Source organism: Sinocyclocheilus anshuiensis, unplaced genomic scaffold, assembly GCF_001515605.1.
Source record: "Sinocyclocheilus anshuiensis isolate Anshui unplaced genomic scaffold, SAMN03320099.WGS_v1.1 scaffold1472, whole genome shotgun sequence".
In the NCBI taxonomy this organism is placed as follows: Eukaryota; Metazoa; Chordata; class Actinopteri; order Cypriniformes; family Cyprinidae; genus Sinocyclocheilus; species Sinocyclocheilus anshuiensis.
Window position 1 is genome coordinate 400770 of NW_015542453.1, and position 20936 is coordinate 421705.

Here is a 20936-nt window from a genome sequence, read left to right on the forward strand (position 1 = left end):
TAGTTTTGAGCAAGAATGCTTTAAATTGATCAAGAGTGACCATAAAGACAGTTATATCATTACAAAAGATTTTAATTTCAAATGTTACATAAGAAATGAATCAGCAGATCAGCATATTAGAATGTTTTCTAAAAGGATCATGTGACACTGGAGTAATGGCTGCTGAAAATTCAGCTTTGCCATCACAGGAATAAATTACATTTAAAATTGTTGAAATAGAAAACAGTTATTTTGTATTGCAATAATATTTCACAATCTCACTGTTTTACTGTATTTTTAATTGAACAAATGTAGCCTTGGTGAGCATACGAAGAAAAATACAAAACTTTTGAATGGCAGTGTATGTGACAACACAGATTTGTAAATCTAAACACCCGGCCTGTTATAGTTCAAACAAAAATACATGGTTGAGAAAACAAGCAGTAGGTCCTATAATTGTAGACTTTGGGACCAAAAGGTTAACCATCGAGTGAATTATAATGACGAGCAAGGTGTTAAATGTTTACTTTGAGTAAAAAATATACACATATAGCCCCTACCGTTTCAGCAAGGATGGCTAGACTTTCCCTCAGAGCAAAGAAACCAGACACAGGTCCCGTGTGATGGTATCTGAAACACAGTTTAGTGTTAACTTTAGACAATCCTTAACTCAATCCTCTACTAAACTCAATTCATGGAGGGCCACTGCCCTGCAGAGTTTAGCTTCTACTCTAATTAAATGCACCTGATCCAGGTAATCAAGTCCTTCAGGTTTATTTAAAAACTACAGTATGGTAAGTGTGTTGGAACTAAACTCTCCAGGACCAGGCACTGCAGGAATTGAGTTTTGCAACCATGCTCTACTAGGTCTCACAAGAGCAACAGTTTGCATTTACAGTACTTACGTTCTTTCTGGCTTGCCATCATTGCCCCAGTAATTGGATAAGTGGGTCATATCAAGAAGGTAGGATACTGGCTTTGCTTTCCTGTTAAACATCTTGTGGCTATATCACATTTGAGAAGAAATGTATAACGTTTTTAAATGTTTGAATGATTCAATGTGTGCAAGCACAAACATTTCTTCTCACCATGCTCTTTCACTGAATGAAATTGGTGCTGTGCCGGGTGGAGCATTCAAGGCTTTTTGGGAACCAGTATAGAGAATATCAATATCTATGAAGGAAAAAGGTTTGAGGAGTTGAATTCAATCCACACGCTTTTGCACGGAGATTTAGAATATGGACTTGGTAAATAACATTGTGGTTTCATGCTCATAAAATTTCATATTTAAATAACTTAATATTTTGATCCACTCACTTTGTTGGTCCATTAAAAGCGGTGCCGCTCCGAGTGATGCCACTGAATCCACTAAGAGCAAACAGTTGTATCTGTATAGACAAAACCATGCGAGAGAGGTATATGAAGTTAAGGATAGCTTGAAAAGAGGATTTGGGGGAGCAGTAGACAATACAGATATTTAACTTTAAAATTCTTAGAGCACAGGTTCTTTCCAATGTTGTATATGTGTAAAATACTAGAGTAGGCTACTAGTAATGAAAAACATGTAATGTAAAATACTAGTAATACTGTATACTTGTAGAAATTAACCTTTTATTTTACCTTTACTTAACATTTGTCTTAAAGGGGTCATAGGATGCCCATTTTCCACAAGTTGATATGATTCTTTAGGGTCTTAATGAAAAGTCTAACATAGTTTGGTTAAAAATTTTCAATGGTAGTGTAAAAAACCCTTTTTTAACCCTGTCAAAAACAGCTCTTTTCAGATCAAGCCGTTTTTGTAGCATTTCCCTTTAAATGTTAATGAGCTTTGTTGACCCCGCCCCTCTCTTCCGAGCTGCTCTCAGAGAGACTGTTTACTTTAGCCGCATTCTAATTAGCACATTATTAGGAAAGGCGATTTGCAAAGATTCATTACAAAACATTATACTCACTTCTTCTGTAGATGAGGCTGGATCATGAATGATTCGCGCGAACATAGACGAATTTATGTAGATCGGGGCGCATTCCCTTCAGAAACAATGTAATCCACTGTGAGTTCAGCGGCTCAGATGTCGGGAGTAAATGACGACTGCTATGTTCATTATTACATCCAACAACGGAACACCTCAATCGCTTAGGAGTCATTCTTGTCTACATCTGCTCCAGCGGTGAAACAATGGCGGACTGATGACAGCTCACTCAGGGCGGGTCTAAGGTAAGACGCCAGTCCAGTCTGTGCTGAAACGCTACTGTCACTCAAACTATCGTGGGAGGGGTCTGTCTGTGTGACGTCACACAGACAGGCATCTGAGATCGACTCGATTTGAGAAAGGGGAAAACATTTAACCAGATTAAAAAAAAACACTGGGTGGATTTTTATCATTATAGGGTGGTTGTGTAAACACTGCCAACACACATTTCAGTTCAAACAACTTGTAAAAGTGCATGTAGCATCATATGACCCCTTTAAATATTTCTTTCTATTTGATATATTTATTTATTTTTAACAAATAATCAATTGTCAGAAGTGTATTTGAAAAGTGTGCACCAATCAGAAATTTTTGCATGTAAAAAAAAGATTTTACAAAAAAGCACTAGAAGTTGCATAGTAACTTGTGCAACAGTGATTGTAGAATATTCTTACTTGTGACAAATATCACCAACGCCGTCCACTGGGTGCACCAGACCAGCTGATGACTCTCCATGTGTGAGAAAGAAGAGAACTGGCTTATGTTTAGCCAGAGCCTATAGAATGTAAAATGCTGGTTATAGAGCAGGGGTTTGCTTTACCAACTTAAAGTGGCATATGGAATTGAAATATGTATATCACTAATAGTGTAGTTATCAAGTAGTTTCACCTGTTCAATTTCTGCATTTGTAAAATGTCCTCCAGGTGTTTTAACCAAGGTGTGAACCTTTGCACCTGGGAAAACAGAAAGATGTTAAAGAGTAAGCATGCTCTCATATCCTCTACAAATAAGGGTGGATTTCTAGAGAACGCCAGTGGGCTGGCATTATTTTTATTATTAGTTTTATACCCATCCGCTCAGAAATTTCTGCAACTCGTTCTCCCCAGATTCCATTGATGGCAACGAGAACGCTTTCTCCAGGCTCCACAATGTTGAAGAGTGCACACTCCATCGCTGTGTGTCCAGAGCCACTCATGGCCAGTGTCATGTTGTTACTGGTCTGAAAAGCGTACTGGATTCCCTTCTTGATATCATTCATAATCTATGACAAAATATGTGCAGTGACTGTTAGAATCCTCCAAACATCCAAGTTTCCTCAAATGCAGCTCTGAAACCAAAATTACACACGTTTTTTTGGCCTAGATCAGGGCTGTCCAAACTCTGTCCTGGAGGGCCGGTGTCCTGCAGAGTTTAGCTCCAACTTGCCTCAACACACCTGACTAGAAGTTTCTATGCCTAGTAAGAGCTTGATTAACTGGTTCAGGTGTGTTTAATTAGGGTTGGAGCTAAACTCTGCAGGACACCGGACCGAGTTTGGACAGCCCTGGCCTAGATCTATTAATCAGTTATTCCAACATTTGATTTGAAAAACTTGATTCATTTGGATTTTTTTTTTTTCAAAAATAAATAAAAAATGAAGCTATTTGGAGATTCTGCTGCTGTTAAAAAAAATGTCATTTGACATGATTAATTGAATACTTAAACTTTACTAAATATAGCTTTTTATAGAAAGGTTTTATAAGTATAGGCTATATATATAAATATTTAAAGAATAGCCTACATAGGCCAAAGCATTTAAAGATGATGACGGTTTTGAAAGGAAATATTTATTTTTTGTTTTGTAACTTTTTGCTTGGCTAAACTACAGATCTTTACATGTATTTTGATCATTAAATTATTGTTTGTAACGCTATTTTAATGAAACCACCAAGAATACAAATATTAGATTTTTAACAACATGCTACGTGTGTGTTTTAAGCTAGATTTTCTTAGAAAACGTTTTTTTGCCATCGATCCATATTAAAGTTGTAAAATGCATTTGTGCGTAAAAATTTAGCGTGAGATTTACCCCGAACATTTCCGAGTGCATGTGACCTATTATAGGTCTCCCTCCTGCTGCTAAAACGCGAGGCGGCACATTGGAGGGTCCTGGTCCAAACAGGTACCGGAATGGAGCCTCGAGCGGCCGGAGCATGCACGCTGGTGGTGGGATGGTGACAGAGGACATCCCGCGATGGACGCCGTGTTTGGTGGACTGCGCGCTTTCCAAAGGAACCTGCTGCCTCAAGCGCGCACACCTGGATAGGACGCTCCTCGGCATCATGTTTCCTCTCTCTGCTGTTAGTTAGAAAGACAAAACTTTGCGTTTGTCCAACATTTTAAACAAACGGGTCTTTGACCCCTGGAACACAGAGCAACATGCGTCATGCTTTTGGCACAAAATGCCCCCGCCCTTCCATCTTCCAAACAAGGTATAACGGTCCAGAGGTGGATATGAGAGATGTAATGAGCGAGATAACAAAATAGAAGAGGGTGGTTGCCTAAAGATAGAGAGGGTGTCCTGTATTATTATGTAAGGCTGTATGTTTTTGTTTTCTCGTCCTTTCGTCTTTAAATCAATATTTTAATCCTTAGTTTCCTGACACCTCACAAAAATACTTTCACAGAACACACGTGTTTATCTGAACTTTTTCACAGAGTTGAACTGCCCTGTGCCTTCAATTAGTCAAGGGATTTAAATCGAGTATTGCATTTTTTAATATCCATATTTATCCGTATTTTTAAGTATAAGTGAGTTTCATAGCCTACTGTTTAAGTTATCTTTAAAAACCCTGTAGTAATATCTTTCCCTCTTCAGGTAAAAAGAAAAATCTAGAAACATATAAGGACTGCATTTGAAAAAACTATCAAACAAACAAATAAATAATCAGACAAATAGACAAAAAGTGAGTTTTGTTTACATCCTGGTGAGGTGCTCTATTGATTCATTCACTCTCCACTTGTTTACCAGCTCAGAGAAGGAGTGTACCTTTTTCAATACAGTTGATTGGCTGATGTGAAGAAACACACACACACACACACTGATAAGACCAACTCACATTTCATTTGTCCCTCACATAGTCAGTGCAGCACATGGTATTAAATGTGAGCATGTTAGTGTAGACATGACTATTGCACACAAACTTTAAGCAATTTTGTTATTTTAAGAATCATTTGATTTTGTGGTTTTAACACAAAATATACAGCTAAACTAAAACTCATTTTTATATTGCCTAAGAACTAATTTAGGTAATATCTAATATATAATGGAAAACATGAAGTTGTTTACATTATTTGCATTTGAATCACTAATTTCTAAGAAAGTCTGTATCTGGTAGTAAGTTTGTATTTTTGTGTGATTTGTTTGAAGGACAATTGCACCCAAAATTGAAATACACTGAATTCAGGCCATCCCAGATTTAGATGAGATTGTTTCTTAATCAGAGCAGATTTGGACAACTTGAGCATTTCATCATTTGCTCACTAATGGATCCTCTGCAGTGAATGGGTGCCATCAGAATGTGAGTCCAAACGGCTGATAAAAACATCACAATAATCCACAAGTGATCCACACCACTCCAGTCCAGGCCATCAATTAATGTCTTGTGAAGCAAAAAGCTGCGTGTTTGTAAGAAACAGTCATTAAGGATTTTTAACTCTAAACCAGTGGTCTCAAACTCAATTCCTGGAAAGCTCCAACTAAACTGTGCAGAGCTGTGGCCCTCCAGGATTTGAGATTGAGACCAATGCTCTAAACTGTCACTTCTGTCCTCTATCCATAATAACACTTTCTCCAGTAAAAAAAAAACAACCAACATATTTGTTTAGAACTGTTTTGGACTGTCTTGGCTTATAAACAATGCTTGATCTGTGCATATTTCTCTCCTAATTCAGACAAGAATGACTTTTTCACTAAAGAAAAATATATTATTGGATAGAGGACTCGTATTTTAGCTAGAAGCAACGGTTAAATTATGCATTAATGATGGATTTGTTTCTTACAAACACAGATTTTCACTTCCCAAGTAATTAACTGATGGACTGGTGTCGAGTGGTTTACTTGTGGATTATTGTGATGTATTTATCAGCTGTTCTGACGGCACCCATTCACTGCAGAGGATCCATTGGTGAGCAAGTGATATAATGCTAAATTTTCCCAGTTTGTTCCCATGAAGAACCAAACTCATCTAAATTTTGGATGGCCTGAGGGAGACTACATTTCATTCTTGAAAAAAAAAAAAACATTCTTGGATAAACTATTCCTTTTTTAATATTCAACTATTTAATCTTACCATATTTATATAACTAACAAAGTCTTGAACATGAATAGATTGTACTGTTCCCATTCAGTACAAAAATGCTTACTCTGTACAAAAGTACCTGATCAGAACATAGTGATTCTCTAAAAAAAAAGTTGTGTGTCATAGGAAGCAGATGCTGATGTCAGAGCAGGGACTTTGACCAGAGCACTGGTCCCCATCACTTATCCTGCAGTAAATAATTCGTCTGCACAGTAAATAAGTGGAAACGCAATGTTTACCCTTGTGTGCCCTTTGCACTGTGGTGGGGCTCAAACACCCACTTCACAGGCCAGAGTAAGAGACCGAAGCGGCTCAACTCTTGCCATGCTTTTGTGAAAGACGGGACATGTACCCTGGTCTGATGTAACGCCAATAGAGCAATGGAGATGTTCAGGCAGACATAGATGACCTTGACCCTACTAAACTACAATTCAAAAACTAATTAAAAAAAGTGTGTTTGTCAGGTACCATTTAAATTGACGTCCTTGCGTAATATAGTGAGCAGAATGTCAGCTGCCCAGTAGATGGGGCTGTTCTGCTCAGTCCATTTTAGTCCATTGAAGTTATAACATTTTTTATTTGACTTTAGTACAATATAAATTAATCTTCAAAAGAAATGTAAGAACATTGTCTTGTTCTTGCTTATTATGGAAGCCTGGTTATGCATCAGAGTGAAAAAACGTAATGGTGTCTTTATATCATATTTTAAACCATCTCAAAAATTGTATTTACCTTTTTAATTTTTGCTTTTAAATTTGAATAAGGTTCCATAAATAATGCAACTGTGATTCTTTTTTCATTATTATTATTAGTCCACTACAGTTCAGTTTTGTCACTTACACCCAATAAGCAGGATATACCTACCATAAAGGACCTTAATGGACCCTCCTTGTCATACAACCTGTTTCAGCATTCCCTGTTGTCCCCGCTTGACACTGTTCCTAGTACAATCAATATTCCTTTGTACAGATATCAGTGAAATTGACACGGATGTACAAAAATATTGTTCATGTACTGTTTAAAAATTTGGGGTTGTTAGGCTAAATGATTCTTTCTTTTAAAGAAGTCACCAAGGCTGCATTTATAATACAGTACAATACAAAATACAGTAAATACAGTTTTCTATATTAATTTATTTTAAAATGCAATCTATTACAGTCTTCAGTGTCAGATCGAAAGCTAAAAAGAACAGCATTTATTTAAAATTTAAATCTTTTGTGAATATCTTTACCATAACTTTTGACCAATTTAATGCATCTTTTCTGAATAAAAGTATTAATTTCTTTTTTTTTAAATACTGACCGCAACTTTTGAACTGTAGTGTACATTTCAGGTCTTTTTTTTTCTTTAAGTGAACCTGACTTGTTTGTCTCCTTGCATAAGCTTAGCTGGCCCTCAGCCTTCATAATGAGTCCATTGAGAGGGTCTGTGCTGTGCATGCAGAGACACAAACCCTACCGGCTGAGCTTAGAATTTCAAAGGAGCTTTTTGTGCTTTTAACACTGTGGTTTGTATTCGTGGACACAGAAGCAAATCCATGAACTGTGGTCTTTTTTAAGAGTGTCTGTCCTGTGATGCTGTTATTATCAGTGTGTGGCTCTCAGGCTCTCTTTTCTCCTCTCTCTCCCTCCGTTCCTCCCTCCCACTCCCTGTGCTGCATCCATACCGCTAGCTCCCTCACTGATCAGCATCCTTGGCTCCACCATAAGAGCCATTTTGTGTTAGGCTGAAGAAACACTGTCTCTCAGCGCATCCCCACATCCATTAACCCCTCCCTCGGCTTCCTGACGCACCACTGCGTACCAGGCCCTGCAAAACCAGACTCCCTCAGTCTGATGGTCTTGCCAGGGGGGGGGCTCCACCTGCATTGATGGTGCTGAGCTAGGGAGAGGCTGAGAGTCTATAGGAAAAAATAAAACAACTGGGTGAGGAAGAAGACGGCGGATGGAAGCAGACTTGATGGAATAACCCACTGCTGTCCGCAATCTCAACAGGATATTGCCATCAGGAATCAGGTATGCGAGATCTTGATTCTTGATTGTTGTTTGTGTGTTTTAAAACCATTGTTTTTCATGTCTCTTATGAGAATAAGGAGGGTGGTGCACTATGCCACTGTTGTCCTGTCTGGAAAGCCACGGAGAGTCTGTTGAAATACAAAAGAGTAAGCAGAAAATGGAAAAGATCTTGAAGGAGATGTTATTTTTTATATATATATATAAAAAAGAAGATATATGGAGAATTATTTAGGCTATTTAATCTTGTATTTGATCTTGTACTATCATACTATTTGAAGACTTAGCCTATATACTAGGCTATAAATGTATTTATTATTATTATTGGATATCAAAAGACATTTAATGTAAAATTACTTTATTCGGTCTTATTTACATGCATTGACAGTTTTGAGACTGGCTATGGTGCTGAAGGATGATGTTTATGTTGGCAGGGTGAGGCCGTGTCATGAAATCTGGGCCTTTTTCATAATTAAAATGTTTTCAGTTTCAAAGGCCAGACAGATTAAACGGATAATTACAGAGGGAAAGTATCATCTATGAATATAGAGCTTTTTTTTTTATTAGATGCGTTACTGAGGGTGAATACAGTGCGCGCTAATATTTAAGGATCAGGAAACGATTTACTTATTAAATATCAGAAATTCGAAATTAAATTCTGTATGTTTGCCTGTATTCTGCTCTGAACTAAAGATCCTGACAAAATATTGCCATAGTAATAGACGCGTCACACTTCTTTTACACTCCAAGTCTACCGCGACGCGATACGATGAAACGTTCTGAATTCGCGCTTATACAGTGTAACTAGATGATGACGATGATGTAAATGCGTAGATTTTGTCGATTATATTGGGAGCGTTCCTGCATGTCGCGACGCTGGCAGTGTGTATTGGGTGTTGCTGCCGCATCTCAGCATCTACGCAGAGGCAGCTCTAAATATAAACAGTTGGTATACATATGTATATATGATAACCTTGTTTTGTATAGCTGGTTTGCTTAATAACCGTTGAAACGCTTTCATTGCGTTTGTTTTGCCGGCTGAGCTGAAGCGGACGCAAACGCGCGTCCATCACAGCTGATTAATGACTAAACAGGCTGACGGTCAGGGCAGCCATTTTCAGGAGACTGTGAGGGCTGTATGTGATAAATAACATTTGCTCAATGCGCCGGTTTGTGTACAAACGTATCTATGAATTTGTTTCTCTCGAAGGATGGCACTTAGCCCAGTCTTTTTTCTGGAGAGAGATAGTGTATATACAAATGTTGTCCAAATTCATCCAGCTAGCCTACATTTTATTTTTAATTCTGAATATTTCACTATGGGTGGGTATCCCATATTAAGTTGCCAATAAAAATGAAGGGAAAAAATAACCGGTGTAAATGAACAGGATAATTTTCCATATTAACTGTTGCAATAAATAGCCTATATATGTTTCAGTCTATTTTCCATTGTAGGCCTATTTCTAAATCATTTTTATTCCTGGCACCTAAAGTAAATTTGATGATTCTTCTTAGAAAAGAAGAAACTAATCCAGTTTTTCTAATCCATCAGCATGATTGAAACCATGATTTGCAGAATCAAAGAATTTACATTTAACTTGACCCAGTTCCATTTTTTTGACAGTCTTTTAAACGGATTACTCTATCCATAGTAGGACAGTTATTAAATGGGTTATGGTGGATGTCATAGTCTTTTGTACAGACTAGAGTTGTTAAAATCAATTGCCACTGACTCAAGAGTTTATTTTTAAGATGTTTTACAGTATGCAGGTCATTGTAACAGACAGTATGCAATTCCAACATTTATAAACAATCACAATCAATGTGTGGTTGAAACCCATATGATGAAACAGGAGAATGTAAATTTACTTATTAATTAATGAATGAAATAATATTGCTTTGTGGTACTCTATTATATAATTTAGTAAGTATATTACAAACAAGAAAATCTGTAATTTCTTTTTTTGTGGCATTTCCAACAGTTTCTGATGTTGTGTCTGGTTTTGGATTGGTTATCAGGGCTCTTAATTTGGTATCATGAAGATCAGGTATCTACAATATGAGTAGCGTTAGTGTCCTGTATGAGGTTCACAGAAGCACATTACCATCACCCTTTTCATCATGAGATCATTCTTTTGTTAGATTGTCATGATCCACAGATAGATAGAATAGGGATAGATTTGCCCAGTGATTAGATATGGTAGTAGGTTTTAATTATCAATTTTTTTAAAAACAGATAAGTTTGTAATCTCATAGATATCAGTCAAGATATTTAGGAGTATTGCCACTGATACCAAAGGTTCTCTCTGCGAGCCTTGAATTTTGCTGTCTGACTGACCTTGCTGTTGGATTCTGATTTGAACAAGCAGTTTGTTTGTTCTTTTAATAAATCTGCACATATGAATCCTAAACCTGTTTGTAAGTCTGTTTTAGAGGTTATGAGTTCACATAGCCATATCTGGTGTACAGTAATCTACTGAATGTGATAAAAGTCCTGATGAGTCATGGTCTGGATCTCAGAGAGTTCCATTACCTAAATTAGATTATCAGTGGCGTAACTTAGCCAGTACAATCGCCTGAACAGATTTATAGGGATTTTCTTTAATTATCTCTTGTGAAGTGAATTGCTAAGGTACTAAATCTAAAGTGTAGGCATTAACACATTTCTAGCCTTGTTTTGCAGAAGAAGTGCTGATTGTTGATGAATCATCATACAGCCTTCTTCACTGTAATTCTACAGTATAGTGAAGTAAAACGCACATATATTCTTTTGAGATTCCAACGTATATAGTAGCATGTCAGTGTTTCTCTCTACAGGTGGCAGGTGGCCTCTGATTCCTGGCTGGGCTTCGTCCCATCAGATCCTGTGCAGTAGCAGAGCCCCAGCACTCAGACACCATGGCAAGTGCCTCGGTGAAAGTAGCTGTGAGGGTCCGTCCCTTCAATTCACGAGAGATGGGAAAAGAGAGCAAGTGTATCATCCAGATGTCAGGCAACACTACCAGTGAGTGCTCTTTCAAAACATATTTTCTCTTGCTTTCAATGGTTATTTGAACTCATCCGAGTAAGAGATGATTGTCACTGTGCTGTAGGAGTTATTTATGACTGTAATGAAATATTTATTCCCATGGTCTCTCACCAGCACCCCCATGAGAGAGAATATTAGTGCATCTCTAGGCTTACAGGTTTGAAAATGTCAAAGAGGTCATGCTTTAGTTTTCAGAAAAGGCTTTTTAATTAATTAGGTGTACAGCCTGTCACCATCTGACTAATACATTTGTTGACTTCAGATTTACTGTACACTGATTCTCAAAACAAGTCAAGCTATAAAATGATGTGCAATGTTTTGCATTAATCCGTCAAAACAAAAATATGAGGAGCAGAATCACAGTTTCGCTAAGAGATGTAGACAGGTTCATCTGACAGCATTGTCACTATTGTGCAAGAAAAATAGCAATACAATCTCATTGTCAGAATTTTTTTTAATCAATATGTTTTTAGTAAAAATAATGGAAAAATGGAAAGTAAAAATATTTAGCACTGGTAAATTTTCATTTCATGTGCCATTAGCAAAAGTTTTGGACATACTTTTCAGAAACAAAGTCCATTTGATGCCAAGAATTCTGTGGCATTTCAAGCCCCCATTTCTAGAGCAGCTCCAAAAACTGTAAACTGCCCCGTTGTTCTGCCTGCAGTGTGAGTGGGAAAACAGTGAGCTGATGCAGAGTGTGAGGTCAGACACACTGCACGGCTTTGTGCTGCTGAGAGGATGCAGGGAGGTTCATGTCCTCATTCCCAGAACCCAAGGGATGGCATGATTCACGCTTCCTTAGACGCTTCCCTACATATGCATATATTGCCTTATAGTATATTAACAGTGCATAAAATGCTGTTTTGATGACTATATTGAGATGATATTTTTTGTCTTTTTTTGAACATGGCTTTTGTGAATAAATAAACATACATTCATGTCTTCATTTAGTTGATATAAATGGTGTATAGTAGTAGGGTTGTGCCGATATTCGATAGTATCGTGTATCGACGATAGATTTGTTTAGGCCTATATTTCTTTTTCCGCGTTTTGTCATTTTTGCGCGTTCTAACCAATCGTGTGTGATTATGCTGAGCTTATGAATGCAATGGCCAATCAGAGGCGTTCAGATGACTCGTCGCTGAAACAGCGGAGTTCCGTTGTTCAGCGCGCGCTGCCTGAATTCTGACTTCTCTCATTATAAACAACAAAGTGCAGATGTACGTGCGATGCAAGTATAAGAGATTTATTTATCATATAGTGTAGATTCACTGAGTTTAACGGGAGTGTTTTTAAAGTGCATAAACTCGCGCTAGACTGAGCTTTTGATGATGTTCTTTGGTAATGTAATGTTCTTTGCTCGTTTTCTGTAAGTTAGCTGCTTTTTGAATAACGTTAACTGAGGAAATGTAAGCATTATAATTAGTAACTTACGATGTTTCTATTAATTTGTTATCTTGTTAAATACAAATTCAGTCATATTAAAAACATTAGGCTGCTTTTAGCCTTACGCTGGAGTTGGTTTACTTTCTCGCAATGAAACTTAAGTAACGTTAAATAATTACATAAATTAGCACGATAATATCGTGTATCGGCTATCTCACAGGCTGACGATATAAAAAAATTGATTATATTTTGGCGCATATATATATCACATAAAGCGTCATCAACACTAGTGTATAGTTTATAATTATAATTAAATAGAGTTAATAATTATCTTTTGCCATGAGAGGCTTGAGAGTCTGAACATGATTGAAATGAAATAATGAGGCTGGAAATTGTTTTATTTAGTTTGTTGTTTTCTTAATTAGGTTATAGATTTATTCTTATAGACATGTTCTCTTTGCTTTCTAGGAATTATAAACCCAAAACAGCCAAAGGAGAGCAAGAGCTTCAACTTTGACTATTCGTATTGGTCACATACAACGGTGAGTTTCTTGATATTAACTGGTGAATCTGCATCTTATGCAACTCACTGCTGCTATTTTTAATTCTTCTGTGATCATGATGGCTGTTATTGAGACATTTATGATGATTTCCTTTTGTGCTTTGTGCGTTTCTGTCTTCAACAGCCAGAAGATGTGAACTTTGCATGCCAAAAGCAGGTTTATAAAGACATAGGGGAGGAAATGCTTCTGCATGCTTTTGAGGGATACAACGTCTGTATCTTTGCCTATGGGCAAACTGGGGCCGGAAAGTCATATACCATGATGGGCAAGCAAGAGAAAGACCAAGAAGGCATCATCCCATTGGTAATACACTATAATACCATCTGTGACTGACATTATCGCTGTCTTTGATATTGTAGCAAATACTGTAGATGACTTGGATGCTGCCAAGTTTGAAGTAACACATTTTTAATGCTGAATCTGTCTGTGACAGCTATGTGAGGACCTGTTTACCAAGATCACTGACAATAATGACAACAGCATGTCATACTCGGTTGAGGTAAGAGCAGCACCTGCATCATAAAATGCATTCAGAATCAGTATAGCAAGTGAAAATGTTGTTTTTCTCAGGTCAGTTACATGGAGATCTACTGTGAGCGTGTGCGGGACCTTCTGAATCCAAAGAACAAAGGGAATCTGCGTGTGCGAGAGCATCCTCTGATGGGACCATACGTAGAGGACCTATCAAAACTGGCCGTTACTTCCTACAATGACATACAGGACCTGATGGACTCTGGAAACAAAGCAAGGTGAAATACATTTCTGAATACAGAAGAGGTTAGCCTCTGAATTACACTACCATTCCAAGGTTTGGAGTTGATACATTTTAAAAAATGTTTTAGAAAATCTACCTATGCTACATTTATTTGATCATAAATAGAATAAAAACAGTAATATTGAGAAATATTATTACAATATAAAATAAGTATTTTAATATATTGAAATATATTTTTTCAGCACTCAATAAATTATTTGTAACATTGCAAAATTGCAAAATTATAAACTGTCACTTTTAATAAATTGAATGCATCCTTGCTGAATAAAAGTATGAATTTCTTAAAAAAAAAAACTTACTGACCCCAAACTTTTGAGCAATAGTGTATGTATCTCTGCACATAATTTTGAAGCAATGGAAACTGCAGAACAATTGTATTTATCTAAAATCAAGCATAGATTTATATATTTATGTATGTAACTGAAATCAAATCATTCACCATTGCGTTGCTTTCCTGTTATCAGGACTGTGGCGGCCACTAACATGAATGAGACCAGCAGCCGTTCCCATGCTGTGTTCAACATCATCTTCACACAGAAACGACATGATAGTGACACAGACAACACATCTGAAAAGGTACCGCATTCTCTCCTGCAGCCTTTCCCACCAGACCTCCACGTTTGGCATTGTTTAGTATTGCACTATATGGGAAAAAGTGACCGCTTCTTCAGAAATAGACTACAGTGCAAAAGTAGGTGAGACTCTGCAGTTCAAACTTCACTGATGGATGTTGGCAGTTTGACAGTTGCTGGTATGTGCATTAGAGCGCTTTACTGTTCTTAGACACAACATTTCCATTTGCAAACAGGTCAGCAAAATCAGCTTGGTAGACTTGGCAGGCAGTGAGAGGGCTGATTCTACTGGAGCTAAAGGCACTAGACTCAAGGTGGGTCACTTTGAGTTCAATAGAGTTACATGACAATTTGTCATTTCAGATGAGTGCATCACATAAATGTGCGTGCTTTGTATCTTTTCTAGGAAGGAGCCAATATCAACAAATCTTTAACAACACTAGGCAAAGTTATCTCTGCGCTGGCTGAAGTGGTAAGAATTCTTTCAATCTAGATATAAATATTCTTGAAAGAAATAAAAAAAGGGTAAATAATAAAATCAAATTTTTAAAATTGTTTTATAGGACTCTGCACCAAACAAGGTAAGGATCCATTTAATTGTTCTTTAATTATCAAGCATTTATAGCTTTGACATGGCTTCTCTTCTCCCTACAGAACAAGAAGAAGAAGAAAGTTGAGAGCTTTATTCCATACAGAGATTCAGTTCTGACATGGCTGCTGAGGGAAAACCTCGGTATGAGGCTTTATGCACCATGCACATACTGTACCTTCTTAACAATAAACATTTCTCTCCATCACATAAAACATTGCATATTACAGTCAATTTGGTCAGTTTAACTGTGGTATGGTGCCAAAACATTAAAAAGATTCCTGAAGGTCACAGTGGTTTTCATTTATCAGGAGGAAATTCGCGCACAGCTATGGTAGCAGCTCTGAGCCCTGCTGATATTAACTATGATGAGACACTCAGCACGCTCAGGTAAGAACCACCGCTGTAATTTAGACTAATAACCTACCTTTCTGGGCCTTGAACGTGGTAGTTGCGTTGCTGTCTATGCAGGGTCAGAAAGCTCTCGGATTTCATCCAAAAAATACCTTAATTTGTGATTTGAAGATGAACGAAGGTCTGGTTTGGACAGACATGAGGGCGAGTAATTAATGACAGAATTTTAATTTTTGGGTGAACTACCCCTTTAACATACCAACATATCATTTTTAGTGTTACATTCTCGTAACTTCATAAAATTAAGCTTGAACCACTGATGTCACATGGACTATTTCAACGATGTCCTTACTACCTTTCTTGGCCTTGAACATGTCAGTTTTGTTGCTGTCTATGCAGGGTCAGAAAGCTCTAGGATTTCATCAAAAATATCTTCATTTGTGTTCCGAACAAAGGTCTTACAGGTTTGTAATGACATGAGGATGAGTAATTAACGGTAGAATTTTCATTTTTGGGTGAACTATTCCTTTAATAGCTATGCATTACTATGAAGACTTCATCCATGCCATTAGATGTCATTAGCCTCAGCAGGTGATGTTCTGAATATTGAACTATTTGGGACATTCTGATGCTATCATGGATAGTTAATAGCAATATCACTGTCACAGGTACGCTGACCGAGCCAAGCAGATCCGCTGCAACGCCGTCATCAACGAAGACCCCAACAACCGCCTGGTGCGTGAGCTGAAGGAAGAGGTGGCACGTCTGAAGGATCTGCTTTATTCTCAGGGCCTTGGAGACATCATTGAGAGTGAGTCACCTGTGATGCACTTCAAACTGTGGAGCTACAATGTTTCAGTCAACTTAAAATGACAGATTTCCTCTCAGATTCAAATGCTGTAAAGAGAGTTATCCTATGAGTAAAGCAAACATTCTCTGCACTTATATTATCAGAAACCAGTGGGTCAGACAGCTCTAGGAATGTGTCTGAAGGACTTGTCTTCTCTCTCTGTTTTTCTCAGCATATCGGGCACAGGCTCCTGGAATATCTGCTCTCAAATGTGTGTATTTTGGCACCTTAAATGCTTCACAGCTTATGATAACCCAGGGGTCGGCAACTTTTGTTTTTGTTTTTTCTTTTACATGAAATGTGTGTTTTTTTTTTTTTACAGTATATTACAAATCTGTTCATAGCAGCTTTATATTGGTAATAAAACCTTATTGTTTTAAAAACAAAAATAAAAAGCAGTGCCAAAGTGTGTCACCCATGCAGCACTGTGAACAGGACTGTGTAACTCCCAGGACAGGATGTACAGTATATAGGTGACTCACTGTTGCGTGGATCATGATTTTTCTTATATTTTTGCTTTGGTGGCGATCATTCATTAATCCTTTATTGGAATCGTTCACGTCACACATCAACATTCACTCTCCAGAGCCTATTTTAACTCATATTTGCTTGATGAGTGGTAATTTTGGAATCTGACTTCAACATTTTAAAATAAACAGTTAAAGAATATTACAACCATATAACAATCATACAGTAAATCCTCTGTCCTTTTTATGTGTGTGCCAATATTGACCCTTTCTAATGTTGCCGACCCCTGTGATGGCCAAAGCAGGAATCTCTGGACCACCAAAGTCTATGCTGTGCAGTTTCAACTAATTAGTTTAAATAAAACTAATTAGTCTGACAGGCAACACTATTATTGGATTCTGCTGCTTTGGTGGTCCAAAGGTGCTCTAGAGGTTTTGCCTCAATGTGAAGCACAGGCATGTGGTGGGTTTGGTTAATTTCTTCGCAAGGAAACTAAGTAACGTTAAATAATTACATAAATTAGCACGATAATATCGTGTATCGGCTATCTCACAGGCTGACGATATAAAAAAATTGATTATATTTTGGCGCATATATATATCACATAAAGCGTCATCAACACTAGTGTATAGTTTATAATTATAATTAAATAGAGTTAATAATTATCTTTTGCCATGAGAGGCTTGAGAGTCTGAACATGATTGAAATGAAATAATGAGGCTGGAAATTGTTTTATTTAGTTTGTTGTTTTCTTAATTAGGTTATAGATTTATTCTTATAGACATGTTCTCTTTGCTTTCTAGGAATTATAAACCCAAAACAGCCAAAGGAGAGCAAGAGCTTCAACTTTGACTATTCGTATTGGTCACATACAACGGTGAGTTTCTTGATATTAACTGGTGAATCTGCATCTTATGCAACTCACTGCTGCTATTTTTAATTCTTCTGTGATCATGATGGCTGTTATTGAGACATTTATGATGATTTCCTTTTGTGCTTTGTGCGTTTCTGTCTTCAACAGCCAGAAGATGTGAACTTTGCATGCCAAAAGCAGGTTTATAAAGACATAGGGGAGGAAATGCTTCTGCATGCTTTTGAGGGATACAACGTCTGTATCTTTGCCTATGGGCAAACTGGGGCCGGAAAGTCATATACCATGATGGGCAAGCAAGAGAAAGACCAAGAAGGCATCATCCCATTGGTAATACACTATAATACCATCTGTGACTGACATTATCGCTGTCTTTGATATTGTAGCAAATACTGTAGATGACTTGGATGCTGCCAAGTTTGAAGTAACACATTTTTAATGCTGAATCTGTCTGTGACAGCTATGTGAGGACCTGTTTACCAAGATCACTGACAATAATGACAACAGCATGTCATACTCGGTTGAGGTAAGAGCAGCACCTGCATCATAAAATGCATTCAGAATCAGTATAGCAAGTGAAAATGTTGTTTTTCTCAGGTCAGTTACATGGAGATCTACTGTGAGCGTGTGCGGGACCTTCTGAATCCAAAGAACAAAGGGAATCTGCGTGTGCGAGAGCATCCTCTGATGGGACCATACGTAGAGGACCTATCAAAACTGGCCGTTACTTCCTACAATGACATACAGGACCTGATGGACTCTGGAAACAAAGCAAGGTGAAATACATTTCTGAATACAGAAGAGGTTAGCCTCTGAATTACACTACCATTCCAAGGTTTGGAGTTGATACATTTTAAAAAATGTTTTAGAAAATCTACCTATGCTACATTTATTTGATCATAAATAGAATAAAAACAGTAATATTGAGAAATATTATTACAATATAAAATAAGTATTTTAATATATTGAAATATATTTTTTCAGCACTCAATAAATTATTTGTAACATTGCAAAATTGCAAAATTATAAACTGTCACTTTTAATAAATTGAATGCATCCTTGCTGAATAAAAGTATGAATTTCTTAAAAAAAAAAACTTACTGACCCCAAACTTTTGAGCAATAGTGTATGTATCTCTGCACATAATTTTGAAGCAATGGAAACTGCAGAACAATTGTATTTATCTAAAATCAAGCATAGATTTATATATTTATGTATGTAACTGAAATCAAATCATTCACCATTGCGTTGCTTTCCTGTTATCAGGACTGTGGCGGCCACTAACATGAATGAGACCAGCAGCCGTTCCCATGCTGTGTTCAACATCATCTTCACACAGAAACGACATGATAGTGACACAGACAACACATCTGAAAAGGTACCGCATTCTCTCCTGCAGCCTTTCCCACCAGACCTCCACGTTTGGCATTGTTTAGTATTGCACTATATGGGAAAAAGTGACCGCTTCTTCAGAAATAGACTACAGTGCAAAAGTAGGTGAGACTCTGCAGTTCAAACTTCACTGATGGATGTTGGCAGTTTGACAGTTGCTGGTATGTGCATTAGAGCGCTTTACTGTTCTTAGACACAACATTTCCATTTGCAAACAGGTCAGCAAAATCAGCTTGGTAGACTTGGCAGGCAGTGAGAGGGCTGATTCTACTGGAGCTAAAGGCACTAGACTCAAGGTGGGTCACTTTGAGTTCAATAGAGTTACATGACAATTTGTCATTTCAGATGAGTGCATCACATAAATGTGCGTGCTTTGTATCTTTTCTAGGAAGGAGCCAATATCAACAAATCTTTAACAACACTAGGCAAAGTTATCTCTGCGCTGGCTGAAGTGGTAAGAATTCTTTCAATCTAGATATAAATATTCTTGAAAGAAATAAAAAAAGGGTAAATAATAAAATCAAATTTTTAAAATTGTTTTATAGGACTCTGCACCAAACAAGGTAAGGATCCATTTAATTGTTCTTTAATTATCAAGCATTTATAGCTTTGACATGGCTTCTCTTCTCCCTACAGAACAAGAAGAAGAAGAAAGTTGAGAGCTTTATTCCATACAGAGATTCAGTTCTGACATGGCTGCTGAGGGAAAACCTCGGTATGAGGCTTTATGCACCATGCACATACTGTACCTTCTTAACAATAAACATTTCTCTCCATCACATAAAACATTGCATATTACAGTCAATTTGGTCAGTTTAACTGTGGTATGGTGCCAAAACATTAAAAAGATTCCTGAAGGTCACAGTGGTTTTCATTTATCAGGAGGAAATTCGCGCACAGCTATGGTAGCAGCTCTGAGCCCTGCTGATATTAACTATGATGAGACACTCAGCACGCTCAGGTAAGAACCACCGCTGTAATTTAGACTAATAACCTACCTTTCTGGGCCTTGAACGTGGTAGTTGCGTTGCTGTCTATGCAGGGTCAGAAAGCTCTCGGATTTCATCCAAAAAATACCTTAATTTGTGATTTGAAGATGAACGAAGGTCTGGTTTGGACAGACATGAGGGCGAGTAATTAATGACAGAATTTTAATTTTTGGGTGAACTACCCCTTTAACATACCAACATATCATTTTTAGTGTTACATTCTCGTAACTTCATAAAATTAAGCTTGAACCACTGATGTCACATGGACTATTTCAACGATGTCCTTACTACCTTTCTTGGCCTTGAACATGTCAGTTTTGTTGCTGTCTATGCAGGGTCAGAAAGCTCTAGGATTTCATCAAAAATATCTTCATTTGTGTTCCGAACAAAGGTCTTACAGGTTTGTAATGACATGAGGATGAGTAATTAACGGTAGAATTTTCATTTTTGGGTGAACTATTCCTTTAATAGCTATGCATTACTATGAAGACTTCATCCATGCCATTAGATGTCATTAGCCTCAGCAGGTGATGTTCTGAATATTGAACTATTTGGGACATTCTGATGCTATCATGGATAGTTAATAGCAATATCACTGTCACAGGTACGCTGACCGAGCCAAGCAGATCCGCTGCAACGCCGTCATCAACGAAGACCCCAACAACCGCCTGGTGCGTGAGCTGAAGGAAGAGGTGGCACGTCTGAAGGATCTGCTTTATTCTCAGGGCCTTGGAGACATCATTGAGAGTGAGTCACCTGTGATGCACTTCAAACTGTGGAGCTACAATGTTTCAG

General features: G+C 37.5%; 2 protein-coding genes across 8 annotated transcripts in view; one reads left to right on the forward strand and one right to left on the reverse strand.

Moving 5' to 3' along the window:
- Window positions 1-4335, reverse strand: part of LOC107693722 (serine--pyruvate aminotransferase-like) — a 5752-nt gene extending 1417 nt beyond the window's left edge. Inside the window, exons 1-8 of the mRNA XM_016493210.1 lie at window positions 4018-4335; window positions 3018-3210; window positions 2838-2902; window positions 2624-2724; window positions 1297-1367; window positions 1068-1152; window positions 885-983; window positions 540-609 (exon numbers count right to left, since the gene is read on the reverse strand). Of these exons, the coding sequence (XP_016348696.1) occupies window positions 540-609; window positions 885-983; window positions 1068-1152; window positions 1297-1367; window positions 2624-2724; window positions 2838-2902; window positions 3018-3210; window positions 4018-4272 (939 nt within the window). The 5' untranslated portion in view covers window positions 4273-4335. The remainder of the gene's footprint in view (window positions 1-539; window positions 610-884; window positions 984-1067; window positions 1153-1296; window positions 1368-2623; window positions 2725-2837; window positions 2903-3017; window positions 3211-4017) is intronic.
- A 3606-nt stretch (window positions 4336-7941) lies between these two features.
- LOC107693723 (kinesin-like protein KIF1A) overlaps window positions 7942-20936 on the forward strand; it is a 32035-nt gene continuing 19040 nt past the window's right edge. For 6 of the 7 annotated variants that reach the window (XM_016493213.1, XM_016493212.1, XM_016493211.1 and 3 more), the window contains exons 1-11: window positions 17700-17766; window positions 17911-18090; window positions 18221-18286; window positions 18358-18536; window positions 19027-19138; window positions 19371-19448; window positions 19541-19606; window positions 19698-19715; window positions 19789-19867; window positions 20035-20113; window positions 20746-20888. In XM_016493213.1, coding sequence (XP_016348699.1) covers window positions 17968-18090; window positions 18221-18286; window positions 18358-18536; window positions 19027-19138; window positions 19371-19448; window positions 19541-19606; window positions 19698-19715; window positions 19789-19867; window positions 20035-20113; window positions 20746-20888 — 943 coding nt within the window. In that variant the 5' untranslated portion in view covers window positions 17700-17766; window positions 17911-17967. Of the gene's footprint in view, window positions 8305-11118; window positions 11306-13186; window positions 13261-13404; window positions 13585-13714; window positions 13781-13851; window positions 14031-14520; window positions 14633-14864; window positions 14943-15034; window positions 15101-15191; window positions 15210-15282; window positions 15362-15528; window positions 15608-16239; window positions 16383-17699; window positions 17767-17910; window positions 18091-18220; window positions 18287-18357; window positions 18537-19026; window positions 19139-19370; window positions 19449-19540; window positions 19607-19697; window positions 19716-19788; window positions 19868-20034; window positions 20114-20745; window positions 20889-20936 lie in introns of those variants that run through there. The other variant, XM_016493217.1, reaches the window with a different exon arrangement.